Raw genomic sequence first — 19,946 nt, forward strand, 5'->3', positions numbered from 1 at the left:
GTATGGGCCAGTTTTGTTGGATAATTTGAAAAATCCTGTGAGACCGTAAAGAAAAACTAAGAAGATGAGCAGCACCTCTTTGATGCAATGTACAAATTGATGGGTAGCCCTATATAGATGTCTCTTCTCTGTCTGTTTATATGCATTCAATGTTCCTTGTGTATTATACATGTACTGCATTAGTATTTGTTCCAACCCAATTACAGAACTATCATTTACATTATGGTATTTGTCTAGGGTCAAGGGATCATTTTCAATACGACCATTTTTATGTTGCTCATGATTCTGCCACTATCATACTTCATACTATGTATTCTTACGCAAACTTTGTAAATCTATTGAAGTATAAGTATCTTAAAGTGGAAATCTGAATGAACTGAACTGAATAAAATGGGCAGGGAGCTGCCAATCATACATTATGTCTGCGTGTCAGGGACAACTTCACTCATGTTATGGCACGTAAAATGATTGGGTGCTTGCCTATTAAAATGTTAAGGATGCTTGCCCAATTATATTCATTCAGGCATATGGAAATATATTTGCCTTTTGCTCAATGGACATGCCCTGAAATTCAATAACTTTCTTACTTTTTTGCCTATTTAATGAAGCTATCCTTACTATGGATATCAATGTGCACTGTACATGTACTTAATGTATTTCACACAAAGGCACCTTAAAAACTAAACAGATCTCTACTGCACATTTGTGTACTGTATACGCCATATATTTTGCGAATCTAAATTTTTGCGAATCACGAATTCCCGACGATTTCGCGAGTGGTTAAATTCGCGATCTTCAAGTCCTGTACTGAATGGAGAAATGTGCATGCGTACATCACATTCACATCAGGATAAGAGTCAATTTTTTTCGCGTGTCTCTAATTTCGTGAATAGCACCCGACTCGCGAAATTCATGACAATAAAAAACCTCGCAAAATATTCAGCGTATACAGTAATTATATTTAAGGTACACACACAGAATCAAAGTTTCAGCAACCACATAAATGTCGCTTCTGTTCTCTTTTATTTCCATCATTTACAAAACAGTCACAAGCAAAGCACTTGGAACAAACAATGCAAGAGCTGCTTCTACAAACAGACAGTGATTTTCACTAACATATACTTAGCAGAAGTTGAGTATATTCATCATTATGTACATGTATGCATACCATGTTCACTTACAATCAATATGAAGAAGAAAACAATGTACTTTTTGTGTACGTGTACAGTGGAACGTTGATATTAATTGGGTGGATATAAAAAATAAATAAATAAAACAAAAAAAACCTCTTACAACACAGTGGTTTTGCATGTCCAAACTCTTTATATTTCTAGGGGGTTTACCCTGGTATAGCAAGAAACCTGACATAACAAATAATTGCCATGTTTTTTTGTTTTTTGAGTGCTTGCCATAATGAGGTCCCTGTGTATAATGTAAACATCATCAAGTGTAGAGGGCGGCATAGAGGCTGAAAGCTTGGCACACTTTACCACTCTACCTTCACGATTCATTCAATGACATGGGAATTTGGAATTGAGTGGTTTCTCAATTCAGCCACTGCTCAACTTCATACATCTACTGATGCATCAAATTCTAGACAAGGAAACACATTTCATATTTTAGTCAACAAAGCAACAGACCTATATAGCAACAAATGCAAATGTGCCAATAGCATTGTACAGTGGAAACTCAGTAAAACAAGATCCTTAGGACAATTTGTTCTTTATATCAGATATTTTGTATCAGTAGTCAATAAACAATACAAAACAAAGGACAAAAAAATGCCCTGGGACCGAAGAAATCAGTTTGTTATATCAGGTATTTTGTTAAATCAGATCTCTTTATACAGAGTTTCCAGGTTTGGTATATTAAACAAGGCAAGTGCCAAATTGTGTCTCACCCATTCGTGTGCAAAAGAAACTAATATTTTTCTAACTCCCAGAAGTATGTTGACCTGCCTATGACCTTTGACCTTGTGGTGCCCTTCAACTCCCCACGGGATATTTACCATCCAAGTTTGGTCACAAACGGACAAAGGGATCAAAAGTTATGAGCCACAATCGAAACGCGCCATAAAAACATAACATTGGGCCCTAAAGGTTTGTTGACCCCTGTCTGTGACCTTTGACCTTGTGATGACCTTTACCTCCCCAAGGGACATCTACCATCCAAGTTTGGTCACAAACAGACAAAGGGATCAAAAGTTATGAGCCATAATAAAAAATGCGCCATAAAAACTTAACATTGGGCCCTAAAAGTTCGTTGACCCCTGTATGTGACCTTTGACCTTGTGATGACCTTCACCTCCCCAAGGGACATCTACCATTCAAGTTTGGTCGCAGACAAAGTGATCAAAAGTTATGAGCAATAATCAAAACGCGCCATAAAAACTTAACATTGGGCCCTAAAAGTTCGTTGACCCCTGTCTGTGACCTTTGACCTTGTGGTAACCTTCAACTTCCCAAGGGACATCTACCATCTAAGTTTGGTCACAAACAAACGGATACATCAAAAGTTACGAGCCATAAACGAAACACGCCCTAAAAACTAAACATTAGGCCCTAAAGTTCATTGACCTCTGCCTGTGACCTTTGACCTTGAGGTGCCCTTCATGTTTGGTAAATTGTGTAACTTTGTATAACCACTCTTCCCTCCAAGTTTAATTGAAATTGAAATCCTCAGTAGAGAGAGTTATTCAAGTGTTTGTAACGTTACGGACAGACGACGGACGGACAGACGGACAGACGGACAACGGACGGAAAGACGCCGCAGGCGATCCCTTAGTCTCCCCACACCTCCGGTGGGCTCGACAAAAACAGACAAAACTTGATGGAAGTCTGAAGCATGAACAAGGGGAAATCTCTTTGGTTTTATTTACCCATATGTCACATAATGTGGTGAAGAAATATGTGTAGGAGCATGAATATGACTGGAAATGTTGCATCATGCTGATTAACTGACAATGCATTTGTTTTTATAATAAAATTAAACACAGAAAATGACATTTGTTCTTTCTATTTCATGTCCATTATGCACTTGAACCAATGAAATTTGTCTTCAATGGAGCAACTAATTTCATCATTTATTATGCTGTGACAAGTACATGTATATCATTCACAACTAATGACCCATATTACTATGGCTCTAGCATTCACACAACCATTTGCATGATCCCCATAGGCACCTAGTGATTCAGCAATAACTCTATTGCTCATTTCTCTTCATGGAAAGCACACGTACACGTACGCACAAGTTCTAAGTGTTTCTAAACATCAACGACAGCCAGATGCAACTTTTCACAAAGATTGCCACTGTAGCCGTCATGATCCAGAAGTACAGTTGTAATACAGTGAAAACATTTTAGCAGTAGCACCTAATCATACCATTTTGCTAGGAAGAAACATGGACTTGACAGATGGAATGATGTTCAAGCAAGTTCAGTTTCAGTGATCTCCTTTGATCTCTCACATAATGTATAATGACTCTTAAAGGCAGTCCATCTGGAAAAGCTTACAACTTGCCCATACAAGACTGTCAGTATTCAATACTCTCAAGGTTCTGGGACTCGACACCAACAAATCACCACAACATGTGTCACTCGGTTCATCTGATGCCACATAGAATGCATGCTAAAGGGCTTTTTACACTTGTAAATTTTTGCTTAGTCCCGTACCAACGGTGGGGCTAAGGGGGGGGGGGGGGGGGGGGCCTCAGCCCCACCGTTGGTACGGGACTATCCTTAGCCCACTTTCTGTTTACACTCGTTTTTGCCAAAGTGGGCTAGCCCCACCGATAGTCCGGTACTATCTGGCCCTGCAAAATAGCAGGGTTAGCACCGCAATTGCGGTGCCAAGCAAGTGAGTGTAAACAGAACGAAAAAATAATCCTGGGCTAAGCGATGGAGACGAAGTCCAACCCTCACTGCCCAATCGGAAACGAGGTAATCAAGTGCTGCCGGTGCGTGCGTGTACGTGTACAGTACACAGCGTAATCATGAATATTCATGTGGTTTGGAAAGTCCGGGGCTAAGAAATACGAGTGTCAAAAGATCAGTTTTCTCCTTAGCCTCGAACAAGAGATAGTACGGGACTAATTGGCCAGTGTAAAAAGCTGAAAAAATTGGTAAGGGACTAACGATAGTCCTGGGTCAGAGAAAGTCCGGGGTTAAGAAACACAAGTGTAAAAAGGGCTTTAGAGTATTAACGTCACCCTCACATGAAGGTGCGCATCTTACACAATTTTACATGGAAATGAAGCATGATCCTACCTACAACACCTACCCAGGTATACTCGGAACTCATCCTCAATGGGCTAATCTCACAAACTCAAACTGGAATTCTCAACACTGTGGTTGGGGCATAGTTTTCATGCACGATTGTGTGAGAAATGCTGTCCACAAAATCACAGAATATGAAGACATATATTTGTATTATATCAAGAGCATGGTGTGGATTGTACCCTGTCCTCATTTACATGAACATAGAAGGCAGAGGCCTTGCAGTTCTAAGCCTTTGCAGATACAAACATTCTCCTGTTTGAAGGAAATTTACAATCACAATCAATAGCGGAAGGTATGCTCAATATTTTCAAACTTTTACAGACGTGAATAAAAACTATACAAAGCTTTTCTCTCCCAACTTTGGAAGATTCCACAAATCAAATGGGGGCAAATGCATCTTCTTCTGCCCGTAATAAGTACTCATTAGCATTCACAAAAACATAAGGGCAGAATATGATAAGCAACTGGCAATCAATGTAGACATAATTTTGAAATGTGTCAGCTTTATGACGATGGTTAATATTCACATTTGGCGAATTTTAGAATCCATTTGTTGCTTATTTATTCCACTGTTGCATCCTGGGACCACCCCTTCCACGACCTGCACATTGGGGAAAAGAAATGAATAAAAAAATTGTGAAGACCCACATAGTAAAAATGTAAGAAACAATTTTGCTGCTAATCAGTTTTGTTGTAAGTTATCACATGTTTATATATTGCATATCATCTCACAACCAGTATAAAAATACCTTATGCTGAACAAGTTATCTTGGCAAATACCAGTAATGTTTTGATAAGCAAATAAAATGAATAATCAATATTTTTTGTAGCAATTTTGACATGTTTTTGATGATTCCTTTCGCAGAAGGTTCATTGATCCGCTACACAATACTAAGTAGGAGGCTGTTCTCGGTTTTTGTGAGATAAAGGGATATTCTGAAACCATCTGGTCCTTTGATGATTAAAGCGGAATGCTGCCACTGCACAATACTAAAATGCAGCCACATGCTGGCTTTAATAAGAATGGCTTCCCTTCCTGGAAATATATTTCCAGAGAAAGTTCCAGAGAGCTGTTCCAAAGGGGACCAAATAAAGCACTGATTGATGGGACGTACAGACAGTACAGCATTCCCCCGTAACACTTTTCGTTTTGTTTTGTTTTTGTAATGGCAACTGCCACTCGCTCAAAGAAAGTAGAAAATGTCACACTACTGGGTACTCACAGAGACTTAATTTCAAAGAAAGGTGATACAGTGATGGTATACACCTGGTATGATAACATGACCCCTTTCACAAACTGACAGAACACCAACATATAAGTCCTGCACACACGCAACACATACAGGTCATCGTGGAAGACAGTTCAGGTGCTTAACAAATGTTACCCCTTTCACAGCCAACCACAGACTTTGGACAGTTTGTACAATGCTATGGGGTTTCTGTGCCACTCTGCACTGAAAGCACACATGGGTTAACCCTTTCTCTGCCACGGACTTTGGACAGTGCGTACATTGCTGTAAGGTTTTCTGTGACAATATCAAAAGCCAATAAAGGGCAAGTAAAGAGACCCCTTACCTCTCTGGGCAACGTTGCGCTGTATGAGGCGCCCTCGGCCACCCCGGTAGGCCACGTTCCTCGGTCTCTGCTCCATCCCCAGGCTCTGCTGGCCAGGGTTCTGGGAGGAGGAGGAGGAGGAGCTGGACGTGTCGCTCCAGACGATTCGCTTGATTGGTCTCTGCTGCTGTTTGGGTTCTGCTGGTGGAAGAGATGGGTCCAAAGTGAGATTAAAGCCACTGTTTACCATTGGGAGCAGTGATTTAAAGAATGTTTGAGATACAAAAAATGTATCATATCTAATGCATATGTGTAGGTCAGTTGTATCACAATAAATCCTACCATATAAAAATTTTGCAATAAAACCTGAAATATAAGGAGATATCACTATTTTTCTCAACAAGGCAATCGCCAAATTGTGTCTCGCCCATTCGCGTACAAGGAATTATTATTTTTTATAACTCCCAGAAGTTAATTGACCTGCTTATGACCTTTGACCTTGTGGTGACCTTCAACACCCTAAAGGACATTTACCATCCAAGTTTGGTCACAAACGGACAAAGGGATCAAAAGTAATGAGCCATAATCGAAACGCGCCATAAAAACTTAACATTGGGCCCTAAAAATTTGTTGACCCCTTTCTGTGACCTTTGACCTTGTGATGACCTTTAACTCCCCAAGGGACATCTACCGTCCAAGTTTGGTCACAAACGGACATAGGGATCAAAAGTTATGAGCCACAATCAAAACGTGCCCTAAAAACATAACATTGGGCCCTAAAAGTTTGTTGACCCCTGTCTGTGACCTTTGACCTTGTGACGACCTTCACCTCCCCAAGGGACATCTTCCATCCAAGTTTGGTCACAAACGGACAAAGGGATCAAAAGTTATGAGCCATAAACGAAATGCGCCCTAAAAACTTAACATTGGGCTCTAAAAGTACGTTGACCCCTGTCTGTAACCTTTGACCTTGTGGTTACCTTCAACTTCCTAAGAGACATCTACCATCACCCAAGTTTGATTACCACTGTAGCAACATGTGCTGAGTTACGTGTGATAAGAGTCTTGCAAGTAAACTTTAACGTATGACCTCATATGACCTTTAACCTTATCATGTGACCTCTTACGGCACCATAACATGAAGGTACCCCCAGTGCATCCATCACCCAAGTTTGATTGCCATTGTAGCAACATGTGTCGAGTTACATGTGATAAGAGAGTCTTGCAAGTAAACTTTAACGTATGACCTCAAATGACCTTTGACCTTATCATGTGACCTCCAACGGCACCATGACATGAAGGTACCCCCAGTGCATCTATGACCCAAGTTAGGTTGTAATCCAAGCAACTTATGTGAAGTTATTTGTCAAAAGAGAGTCTTGCAGGTAAACTTTAACATAGAATAGTCTTCCACATACTCTTTAATATATGACCTCAAATGACCTTTGACATCATCACATGACCTCTGACAACACCATAACATGAAGATACCCCTAGTGCTTCTATCACCCAAGTGTGGCTGCCATTGCTGTAACAGCTGCCAAGTTATGCATCATAAGAGAGTCTTGAACGTAAACTTTAACATTACGGACGGACGACGACGACGGACGACAGACGGACGACGGACGGACGCCATTTGGATCCCTTAGTCTTGCCTTCACCTCCGGTGGGCGAGACAATAAACCATAACTGTAGAAACATTCTTATTATTACTATTGTTCACATTTTGCATATTCAACAATATTTAACATTGATTATACTGAATCAAATTTTTACATTCGTTGTTTCTAACCCTGACTCACATTTTAGAACTATTTTAAGGCACTAAAGCCGTTTTTTGTTGTTTTTTTTTAATCTGCAAATGGTAAATAATGCCTTTAACTCAAACATCACCATCTAACTTGCAGTCCCACAAAGATGCAGATGTCATAATTGTTCTGTCTTATTTTGAATACAATTCAAAGCTTGGATTGTTCTAACTCTATCACGCTAGAATCAATGCACGCAACAGTTAAGACGGGCATGATACTTTTCTTTGCACATCACCAAAAATATATAGAAAAATATGTTAATAAATACATACTAAACAAAGATACAGAAACGTACAAAGTTCTGAGAATAAAACAAGCCAATTCGTTCCCAGATAGAAATCATATCTTACGTATTAACATAATGACCTTTGAAATTACAAAATAAAATGGTAGCAAAGGCTTGAGCAACCTCCTCCAGGAGGAAAAAGAGAAAAAGGAGGCCTAGATGATTTACACTGAATATCAATCAACTTCTGTGAACAACAATAAAAATTTGAGTATAGCCTGGATTTTTACTATCACCTCCTCATCATTTTCCATTCCACTTTGGCTTTGAGTCACATGCATGTTGTCAAGCGGAGTACTGCTGCCCTTACAGAGAGCTTCCCACAATCACTTCTTCAGGGGAATAAGGGGGAGGAAGCAATTCCATTTTTGACAAAATATTTGTGTCCCGTACCTTCTGAGGTGGAGGATGCGGGAGGTTCTGTTCGCCCCTCTGTCCCAGCTACATCCCCTCCGCTGGGGCCAGGCTTGTCCTCAGCTGCCCCTCCACTCTCGGCCTGGCCTCCAATTGAAGATGCGGGGCCAGCACTGACTGACGACTCCGAGCTGGAAAGGCACGGCATTTAGATGATTAATTTGAAAAACAGTCTTGCATTTTAGAAGTCAAAATCTGAGCTGACCAGCATTTTATATCAAAATATGGGAGTTCAAACTTCTGCTTAAACCACAATTCTTGCACATACTAAGGAAGATACTTAAGATACGAAGGAACAGGTCTTAAGAATGAGGTGGTCCATTACTTGAAAAAAAAAAAAAAGAATTCACACCTGTCAAAAGTACACTGTTTATGAGCCAAATATATTTAGTGAGTGTAATACAGTCAACCTCACCTGAGTCGATCTCGCACAAATCGAAAAATTGGCTCAGTCAAAGAAAAGTTTTACCGCACGGATATCAAACATGCAGAAAATTCTATTGTGAAAGCGAAATTCACGCAAGTCAAAGGATTTTCTCGCATAAATTTGGATTCGATTTAGCCGGGGTTGCCTGCATTTCATGAATTCGGGCATAAAGACTATCTCATGAGTGGTTTTTATTCACAATCTAGAACCACAGTCATGAAATGAGAGAAGTTTTATCACTTTTCAGGAGGGAAGAAAATGGTGATTTCCAACCAAGGAGATGATGAACAGTGCATTTATGTTGCGGGAGATGATACTTTTATGGATTGATTTTGCAAATGCCAATCAACTCACAAAATTCACAAAAATAAAACCGTCATAAAAACATTACGTATATGCAGTATACTATGCTATACTTTGTCATCAATGCACACTCTTAACTGTTCATGAGGAACAATAATGCAACCAGATTAATCACATGAAATATTCAGTTTCTCAAATGACAACCAATTCCAAGGATAAATTCAGACATAAGCACTTTGTAACTTTCTTCAATATTCATTTCCCCTTATTTCCTGATGTCCTGTCCATAACAACATTTATAGCATAACTACACACTATCAGCAAATGGAACACACACATTCTATTTTTCATTGGAATATAAATTGTTGCACTCTGTTTAGTCTTTACCTGGCTGCTTGACTCTTCGCTTGAGCTGGGTCTGTGTCTGGCTCATCACCGCCACTAGGGGGCGGTGTGATGCTCGGTTGCGTTGCTGGTACAGACTGGGACGTCTCCACCAAGCCCTCTGAGGGACTGGTGGCAGCTGCAAGAAGCGTCACTGCACAAAGGTGTATGGAAAAAAAAAAAAGAAACAGCAGCATAAAGTAAAATGTGATTGGGTGAGACATCTGTAAGCTCTTCCCTGATTGGACAAAAGGGTAAAATGGTTTCTGTTTGTTTGGTTGTTTTGTTGTTGTTGTTGTTGTTGTTGTTGTCATTGTTGCTTGTTTGTTTCTGCTATTTGGGAGGTTTTTGAGGTCAACAGCTTCATCACATCAACTCTGGCAATCTACTGGCCTTGGGTTTGTAAGATACTTGTAAGTTTAACTAAAGAAGCTGGTCATTACTGTTATCATGTTTTCAGAGAATGTTCTGATACACCTGCAACTTCAGTTTGGGGTCAAGAACATTGCTAGAAGCACAGAATGGACATAATGACAAAAACCCTACAAAAGACATATCTGAAATGCCCCGAGTCACATTTTGATTATGCACTTTAACGATAAATGCATAAGTGAAAGACCAGTAATGAATTCTACATGATCCACGTGGGGCATCACCCCACTTCGTGAGTTGCCATCATCTTAAAAAGACAGTACAGTGCACTCCCGTTATAATGAACATGGTTATGACAAAATTCCGGTAACAACGTAGTAAAAATTCAGGCTGCAACATTATCCACTCTATGTATTTTTATTTTCTATTTGTTAGGTTATAATGAAATTTTGATGTAACGAAAGCGAACAGCAGTTCTCAAGGAATTCGTTATAATGGGAGTCACCTGTATTTACCACTGCCTTGGAATGTTTTTTGTTTTCTTTGTTTCCTTTTTGTCTGTTTGTGTGTTTTGGGAAGATGGTGGCTAAGGCTGATTGGGGTTCAAGGTTAAATGGTGCCCCCCCCCCCCCCCCCACACACACACACACACACTCCTTCAATGAATCTCGAGGCACACACCATGGGAAGTCCTGGGTTTTATTGTGATTTCAAAATAATTTTACATTCTGTTGTTTCCAGTGTCACTTCCATTCCATGCACAGAGAATATCAAGCATCCGATGGGTCTCACTCTTTCTGACCAAGAAACATGACCACCAGAATCTGATTTATAGTGTATAAGCTCCATTTCTACATTGGCAAGATACCAGTCTTCTCTTTTGTGCATCATTCTCCTTACCTGGAGCAGAAGTTTGAAGGGGCGTGGTGGGGACACTCCTACCACTCGCCTCATCCTCTCCCACCATCAGGTTGATGCGGGTGTCGTCCATCCCCAGATCTGTCATTGAGGAGATTCAAATGTTAATGACAATAAATAAAACACAGCTAAAACAATCACGCATAACTTCAACAATGTCTTTTCATCATGTCATAGTATGATTCATAGTTTGTGTTTGAGTTCCCTGTACAGGTGGCAATGGAAGGATGTAATCGAGTCTGCTATCTAGTAAATTCATTTGTAGCATCTTGGCAGCATCCATTTTTGGACAATGACATCATTTTCAGTGTGATGACTCTCCCCAAAATTCCCTATCGGCAATGAACATGATTGGAAAGATTAGACACATGACCTTTGAATAACATGATACTATGCCCAGGGAAGACCGCAGTATGTAATTACAAATTGATTGTATCTTTTTTCTTCTGATTGGATGATTTCTTTCAAATGATCTTGTCATAGATTTGTATTGTTTTGCTTTGTCCTTCTTTCGGATACAGCTTTCCTTTTTGGTCACACTTAAATAAAGTAATACCTGCAAACCATACAACAATGAAAGTTGGGGGTTTTCTCTGACTTTCTGAAACACTGATGAGATAACCTAGCAATTTCAGTTGTTAAGTAGAGTACAATATTTGCAATAATCACTCCCTATCTTAGAATATTCCAAGTATGCCAGGACAGAGCTGGATTGAGGAATAGGTATCTCACCTCCTTGGGTGGCCAGCTGAGCCAGGCCCTGGGCAGGAGACCTGCTGTCGCCTTCAAACTGGAAGCGTGATGGCAGAAGCGGGGAGCTGTCAGGTGTGGAAAACATAACCAAGACATGATGGTGATGAGAAAGGGATATTGCTATCTCAAGGTAGTAAGATCTCGACACAAACCTTCTAAAAAGGCACTTCAAACTTTACTGTGTTACCTTGCAATCATCTCATTAATAAAGTCCTGTCGTGTAGTGTAGCAGAGCATATTCTTCAACTTATTGTGTTTATAGTACGTAATGTAGAAATCAAAAGTAAGAGTGAAGTGGTCGACATGGTACTTTACCTACTGACTATAGTATTATTTTTTTCCTACACAGTTTTCATTATCACCATGATACTAATAACATTAATACTTCTAATACCTACAGGTACTCATAATCATAACAATAATGCATAACGAATAATGACAGTGACAATGATAATGATAACGATGAAAAAAATGACAGCATTCATTATCATGTCTGTTCACTGACTTTTATATTCTACATTCCAACACACATTAAGTTCCAAGTTCTCATATTTTCCCTTTCTCTCACTCATACACAAGTGGCTTTAGCAGCGCTGCTATAATGATTATTCTAAATAATCTGGCAACAAACAACAGAAGAAATACAAATACAAACAACAAAGATAACTGATTGTATTATCATTTCCTCCACCCATCTATCCACCACAAACTCACTTGATGGCTTCAGCGAATCCATCCGTGCCTCGGTGGGGCACAAAGAGCGTCGGGGTGCTTGGCACCTGACCGTCGTCGTTGCCGTCCTCAAAGGGGATTCCCCCTCCAGATGAAACCTACACAGGGAAGAAGAATTCACAACGAAGGCAAAGCATGAACTCCCCTGGCATATGAAGGCACACAGTGAAAATGAAACATCACCCAGTCTAAAACGCCACTGGAGAGCCAGCAGAAAAGACAGAAGAGTAACATGAAATCAGATTCATAAGATTTTAATAAGAGGTTGGCAAGTGCCCAGAAAAGCAGGGTAACAATCTCATCCAATTCTATCATTCACCAATAAATCTACTACACATGAGATGTATGTTTGTGTGTGTGTGTTTGTATGTGCTTTAAAAAATAAAATATCATGTTATGCAGAATTACTGAATTAAAAACAAAGGAAAGGAAATATTGCCTTTGGAAAGGAAACAGTTTGTGGCCATGAACATTTCTTTTGAATTGGCTGCTGTTGAATATTTAGTTTCAAATGAAATGTTATTTCATTCCTATCTCTACCTTGTATTCTCAATTAATCAAACTCTCACATCATCAGCAAGAAGAAAGTTAGGGAAATACAGGTTAATGTATGAGGTTTGGAGATCAAGTAAAATATCAAAATCTGTACTACAGAAAGAAACTCACCAGTGAAAAAGGAGGGAGCCTCCCATGTGAGCCTAGCCTTTCTGCTCTCATACTGTGACGCTGCAAGAAGAGGACACCAAAATAAGTCAATGTACACAGTAACTGTTATGTAATAATCATCGAATAGATGTTTTAACCAGCAGTATTTTACATATAACTTCAGGCAATTTTTCTCTTTTTTTAATTTTTAATGTTGGGGCTATGATCCAGTGAAGTCAATGAAACATACCCAATAACATGCCAACCTGGTGAGAATTATGAAAATCATCACTATGCACATATTTAACCTATAGTCTTTAATCATTACTGACACACGAGCAATCACACTGATTTACTACTCACAAAATCACCCATGTAGGGATGAAGTACATCTTTTGTTTTAGTAATCAATATTTGCAAGTTCACATTAAACTTGGAGGGCAGCCAAACGAAAGTGTGAGGAAGCAAGAAAAACTCACCGGCAGGAGGGCAGGGTGCATGTTGGGCTCCTGAGCACTGCTGGCTGGGGTGGGGTCCGGGGGCACCACCCTGAGCTGAGGAGGAGGCACCCTGAGGGTCTGCTGGGCCTCCATGGGTTGAGGGGCATCGCTGGGCTGCTCCGAGGGCTCTGCTTCCATCTGGGAAGCACTCTCTCCGCCTTGATCATCGTCATCTGTTGGATGACATCAAGATGGGTGGTGGTCATGATAATAGCAATAATGACAATAACAACATCAGCATCAACAATAGTACAAGTAGTGGGGGTGAGGGTGGTGGTGGTCGTGACAATGATGATGAAAATCAAGACAATGACAACAGCAATGACAGCATGAAAACAACATAATTATCTATCGTATCATTATCCTCATCTTTATCATTATTATCATTATTACAACTACTACAACTGTACCACCAATACTACTTCTTTCATTATCAATATGATTCTTATCATCAATATCATCATTCCTATTCATAATTTCACTATCATCATCACCATTACTGAAAGATATCTCCACTTCCTGGGATGCACTGCATGCCAGCTGCCATGTTGCAAGTTTCTTAGACAGACCAACATCCTTGGAGATCCCCACATCTACATGTGTATCTGGGTGAAAGGGTGGCATTCCACATCCATCTCTTACAATGGACAGTTGCAATTGGTGATTTGTTAATCATATGCTCTTTGATATCACTATCAAAAACCATCCACACAGCTCCATTTTACGCTTAGTAACATTCAATCCACTAGCCTATGATTTAGGCAGAGGATGCAGCTGCTGTCTTTGCTGTAACGCTAAACATCTGACGCTGCGAGACTATTGTCTTTGCTATTAAGAGATAGGCTGATGTGGCGAGACTACAAACAGTGGGAGCATCCACAGCCTATATCCACTCATCTGGCTTTAGTCGTTGTTTTCTTATTATCAACTATGAATCCTTGCAAGCTTTACATCTTGTTATTGACTAAAGCAAGACAAGTGAATATAGGTGGTGGATGCTTCGCGCACATCCACTGTTCGCAGTCTCTCCGCATTAGACATACCGCTTAGCAAAGACGATAGTCTTGCCGCATCAGAGGTTTGCGTATCAGAGAAGACAATAGGTGTATCCTGGGCCTAGATTATGGGCTAACAGTTCAGAGACTCACCAATAATCTCCACCACATCATCCTCCATGTTTTCCCCGGCATCTTCCCCCATCTCCTCCATCTCCTCCTCGTCCTCCTCTTCATCATCGTCCATCTCCTCCTCTCCTTCGTCATCGTCCTGTCGACAGCAAACATCGGGTATGGGTCAAACATCACAATTGACGACTACGTATCTGATCTCCGTTCTGTTTTTTAAATCATCAAGATTTGGGTATAAAAACAATGGTTAGTTTACAGTTGAGTGATGATTAAAAAATGAGAGGAAAGCTACCTCAACTGAGACCCATGGAGATCATCTTTGCTAATACAAGATGATTAAGCAATACAGCTGGATAATTAGCAGAAAAAAAAACCAATACACTGAGTCCCACACATACAAAATTTTGTAAGCAGTTGTAAATGGGACCTAGGATGTGAACTACAACATTGTGGGGTTCTGTAATCACCTCGTTGTATTCCACATCGACGTCATTGCCCTGTCCATCCTCGAAGGCATCGTCGTCTTCTTCATCCTCCTCTCCGATGTCGCCCTCAAAGTCTTCCTCATCCTCCTCCTCGTCGTCATCTTCCTTTTCGACGTCTGCATCCTCATTCTCTTCATTCTCCTCCTCCCCCTGTCCAGCAGTTTGGTCACCTGCATCTAGCCCTCCGGTATCCTGTCCACATGAAAGAGAGAGAGAGAGAAAAAAAAAAAACCTTCTGCATGTAAACACAAATACCATAAAGTGTCAAGTTCATGTTCATCAGCCCAAACAAAAGAACAACAATTTGCAATTATACAGTGCATAATAATCTGTAAGACTCTCTATGTAATGATAAGGTTCTTAAAGGCTCTCTATGCTGAAATGCTACAATGACATTAAATTGGCTACTCTTATACACAATACGGGGCACCTGAATGGGGTCAGTAAGAGTCAAATTCTAGCGAGCTCAGCCTTGGTAGCTACATAGTTCTTCAAACGAATTTCGTAGCAAAACAAGCACACTACCATGTTGGAAAAAGGTAAATTTGACAAAAATACATGCAGTTTTGAAACAGAAAGATAATGGATATTGATAGAACAAACTTTAAGCTTTCGATCAATGTCATTTTTATAACACAAAGAAACATGAATTTAGATCACAAATGCAGACACTCTTGTCTACATATCAATTGACACCATGGAAACCTGGTATACCAGGTGGTATACCAAGTTCCCATACAGAACAGTTTAATAGGTAGGATCACAGTGAAGAAATTCTTGTAATGATGAATGAACAGGTAACCATCCTTAGCATGACAAATTGGTCAGTACAGGAGAATGAAACCCATATATATAATCACGTAAACTGAGGGAATGCAGAAATAATTCTAGAAACACATCAGTGACAGTTTGGGGAGAATCGGACAATCCGTTAAAAACTTCTGAATTCTTAAAATTTTGGTGCTACCATCACTTAATGAGAAGAACACAACACTTTGTGACATCATGTATGAAAAATCAAATACTGTAAACGTGGAAATTTTCGCGGTACATTAATTTTCGCGGATTTCGCGCTACGCTCGGCTAGCGCGAATTCAAAAACGCGCGAATATATCTTCACAATTTTCTACGCACATTTTGAACGGGATGAATTGTGTGCGCTTCATCGATGATCCTGCTACGTAGTACAATGTACAGGCATGTTTACGCTACTAGTACTGTGCGAAGAGACGATACCCTAGATTGCTGTGTACTGTAGCATGCATGTGTGCACCGCACGCATCGATGCTACAGTCCCCCGTGACTACGGTACTAGAGTCACAGCTGTACTACGTATTTGAGTGCTTGTACTCGCAGTCGAGCCGCTCGCTACGTCGCTTGTCGTACGCTGGCATAGCAAGCTATGTAGCAGAGGCTTTGGATGAAAGCAGTGAATGTGTACTACAGTAAAGTAACCTGCTGCGGAGCGCGAATTTAAGAACCCGCGAATACGTTTTCGAGCCGCTCAGCGCGAAAAATTAATCGCGCGAAAATATTGACGTTTACAGTAGAGGGGATAAAATTGACATATTTTTCACTTTTCTGGAATAATGACAGAGCACTTGACTATAAACAAGTGGGAGAATGTGTACATTTCATTTAAAAAGTTTTGCAGAATTCTCTGTATATTTTGCTCATTCACTCAATCCACATGTACAACTGTATGTCAGGTTTTTATTCCCCTTCAAAAAGCTGACCACCTGTAAGCTAAACGTCAATCCCTTTCTCTCTTCATCTCTCTCCCTCTCTCTCTCTCTCCGGCTCTGTCTGTCTTAGTCTTACATCATCGCTATCGACGACGATGACGACATCTTCCCCTTTGCTCTCCCCCGTCTCCTCATCCTGCCTCTCCTGGGAAGGCGCGGCCTGTTGCTCGGTGGGCGGTACCTCCAGGATTCTTGTCTCCGCCCCGCTGGGCTGCGGCTGGACACTGGCCTGCTGGTCTGTGGGAGAGCATGGCATGTAGACTGGTACGGTCAGCAAGCACCGCACATACTGCAGGGTGGGTATAACTACTCCCATGTGATGCTTGATGGGGGGGGGGGGGGCTATAAGTTTTACATTGTTTGCCCAATTGTACATTTACTGGTAAATGACTCATTGATTTATGGAACTACATGATGCAATTGCGTTTTGACTTGTCTTGATTTATGATACCCTCAGTGTCACTTATGTGGTCAAATGAATATCTAAATATGTGCCATATATTTTATAACTTTTCTATTTTTTTTCTACAGATTTCTTTGGACATGCCCACAAAAGACCTTTCAAACCAAGATTCTGTCAATGACATCACATGTCAATCATTGCTAATGTACCACATATGACTAACAAAAGACATTGGAATGCACCTTCCTCTAGACGAGTACAATTTGCATGTTTCCTTGTTCCTAATATGATTGACAAAAACAAAAACAAAAACACAAAACCCGATGGTATGGAAGATATGCCCAGTCCAGGGAAAGGGAAAGGGAAAGGCATTTGGTGGAAAAGTAGTTACTTTTATTGCAATAAACAAACATAGTGAGATAAATTTTGAACAAACAGTATTTTCCATAAAGCCTGCAGTATTTTTGCCAAAAAATACTGCAAAAAAGTAGCAGAAAGTGTCCTTGGTAATGACTGCCCTGCCCTTCCTGTGACAAGACTCACCAACAGCCGGATCCGTCTGCGGTGCCTCCCAAGCAGGGGCAGTCTCTGATGGTGTCTCTGCTGGAGGAGCCTCGGCCTGCGCTTCCCCTTGCCCTGCATCCGTCTGCCCCTCTGCTGGCTGGGCGGGGGCTGCGGCGTCTGTCGTCTCCGTCTGCTCTGGTTTTTCGTCCTTCTCGTCCTCTTTCTCCTCTGGCTCATCCCGGCTCACCTGCTGTTTTGTCGGAGAGAGCAAGACAAATGTTCATTTGGGCCATAATGTGACTAAAAGGGTGTATCTCAGTAAAATATGGCCGTTATACATTTTTCCATTTAGGCGGTTTTAGCATTAAAAGATTTCATTTATCAAACTCTCAGATGTGCTATTGTTTTTGTATCCCGTACAATGGAAGCTATCTGGAGTCATTTTTACGATCTGGGGGCAAATTTGATGGCAAAAGGGTGCATCATTAGATCCATCCTTTTGACATTGATTCATTTTCACACTGAATAAATCATCTGCACCTGGTTGGGATGCTAATCATATAGTTACGCCAGTCACGCTAACGATGTATGTGTACAGGCACATAGCTTACCTTGCCAAGCCTTTCATCAGCATTAGTAAAGTAATTCATCCCCAACAGAAAGTTAGCAAGGACACTCAGGTGTAGCAAAGTGCTTCAGTTCAACAAGAAAGGACATGGTAACACAATACGGATTATGAGGATATGGGGATGAGATAATTTGTATTTTTTGACAATTAAGTCTCCAGACATCTGTGCCAACAGGAGAAGAAAGCACAGTTAGGGTTAATCACTGGTACAAGGCTTAGAATGCTGTGTGTAACCGTACCGTCCCCTCCAGTAAGAGGCAAAACACTCTGTCCCTCGGATAGGACATAAATGGAGGTCCCGTGTGTGAGAGAGTAACAACTCATGCACATACAAGATCTGGCTTCATTTATTCATCACAAAGAGCAGTGTGTTGAACCCATTGAAGTGGTCCCGCCTTACATCCAACTGGACCCCATGGAAGACCAGCTATTGCAGCTGAATATGGGCTATCCAGCCATTTTCTCAGATGGAAATGAAACAAACAAACATGCTTACTGGCTGAGGAGCAACTCTCTGTCTCTTCTCATTGGGTGGCTGCCCCTCTCTGTCTGATGTTGTTGTGTCGCTGTGGGGAACAAGGAGGAGCAAAGCCTTTTTTTATCATTGTCTGCTGCAATGTAATATATCGTGGTCATGAAATGATTTGCTTATAAGCTGGTTTGGGTCGAATCATACAAAGTTTTTTTATTTACCCTCTTCAAGACAAGAAAGTAGAAATTTCACTGACTTTGTCTACACCAAGGGCACCTCTTGTACTGAGTCTAGAAATCAAATAAACCAACTAAAGGAAAAAAAAAATCACAAGTCTATGTGTTGAATGTCATTTGACCCAATACCACCATATAGTGCTGAATAATTTTTGAATGAATTCTCTGTAAGAATCTCTGTATCTATGACACGATTGCACTTTTATTGCAAATTCTCACAAGTGGGACTCCATATATCTTGATGATTGTGAGAAATTGATAAAAAGTGGGTTCTCATTACACAGGAAAGCAGATAACATGAGAGAATGCTGATTAAAATCATTGCACTATCGGAGCACCATAATAAAATATAGATTGTAACCGCCAGCTAGAGTTTGAGGAGTACAAACTGTCTTTCATTCTAGTAACCGCTACATGTAAACTGTTTTGTGCTGGCAGAGTTTATTTGGTCAGAACACAGCTGGGTTTGACACAAACAGCAATGCAATGATCAAAGTAGACAGAGCGATGACACTCAGCTGGTATTCAACAATTGGTAACACCGGCATTGTGAATACATGGAAGACTGGAGAGATTTCTTAAAAGTTCTCTGACCTGTCTGAGGGTTCATCTCGGGGTCGCTTTGGGGCAGCACTTCCTGGAGAGGACGATGACCCGCCTGTCTGACCACTGGACGGTGCACCTGTCAAGAAATTTGCATTTTGGGGAAATACATTGAAAGTTGCCAACTATGTGCATGTCAATGTTATCAATTTTCTCTTGTGGCAGCAAGTGGAATAAAATCTTGTTTTAATCTGTTGAGTTCAATGCCTTAATAAAGAGTGTTAGAAAATTCAATCAATGACTGAATAAAATATTGACACCATAATCCAATGTTCTCTAACATATATACATATTTTTAAGCTTGTATGAAGACATGGTGAATGTGAATGACCATCTGCTAGATATTTTCTCCGAAGCTTAACAGG

General features: G+C 40.6%; 1 protein-coding gene across 1 annotated transcript in view; it reads right to left on the reverse strand.

The window, feature by feature from the left end:
* Positions 1-4,808: 4,808 nt before the first annotated feature.
* Positions 4,809-19,946, reverse strand: part of LOC139745067 (nucleoprotein TPR-like) — a 63,831-nt gene continuing 48,693 nt past the window's right edge. The window contains exons 46-60 of the mRNA XM_071655481.1: positions 19,573-19,660; positions 18,767-18,836; positions 17,682-17,892; positions 16,812-16,972; positions 14,973-15,182; positions 14,527-14,644; positions 13,358-13,551; positions 12,900-12,959; positions 12,216-12,331; positions 11,481-11,566; positions 10,731-10,829; positions 9,462-9,612; positions 8,324-8,475; positions 5,855-6,031; positions 4,809-4,880 (exon numbers count right to left, since the gene is read on the reverse strand). Of these exons, the coding sequence (XP_071511582.1) occupies positions 4,837-4,880; positions 5,855-6,031; positions 8,324-8,475; positions 9,462-9,612; positions 10,731-10,829; positions 11,481-11,566; positions 12,216-12,331; positions 12,900-12,959; positions 13,358-13,551; positions 14,527-14,644; positions 14,973-15,182; positions 16,812-16,972; positions 17,682-17,892; positions 18,767-18,836; positions 19,573-19,660 (1,937 nt within the window). The 3' untranslated portion in view covers positions 4,809-4,836. The remainder of the gene's footprint in view (positions 4,881-5,854; positions 6,032-8,323; positions 8,476-9,461; positions 9,613-10,730; positions 10,830-11,480; positions 11,567-12,215; positions 12,332-12,899; positions 12,960-13,357; positions 13,552-14,526; positions 14,645-14,972; positions 15,183-16,811; positions 16,973-17,681; positions 17,893-18,766; positions 18,837-19,572; positions 19,661-19,946) is intronic.

This window comes from Diadema antillarum, unplaced genomic scaffold (genome assembly GCF_040938485.1).
Source record: "Diadema antillarum isolate AM-2024a unplaced genomic scaffold, OU_Dant_1.0 seq00001232_RagTag, whole genome shotgun sequence".
NCBI classification, from domain to species: domain Eukaryota; kingdom Metazoa; phylum Echinodermata; class Echinoidea; order Diadematoida; family Diadematidae; genus Diadema; species Diadema antillarum.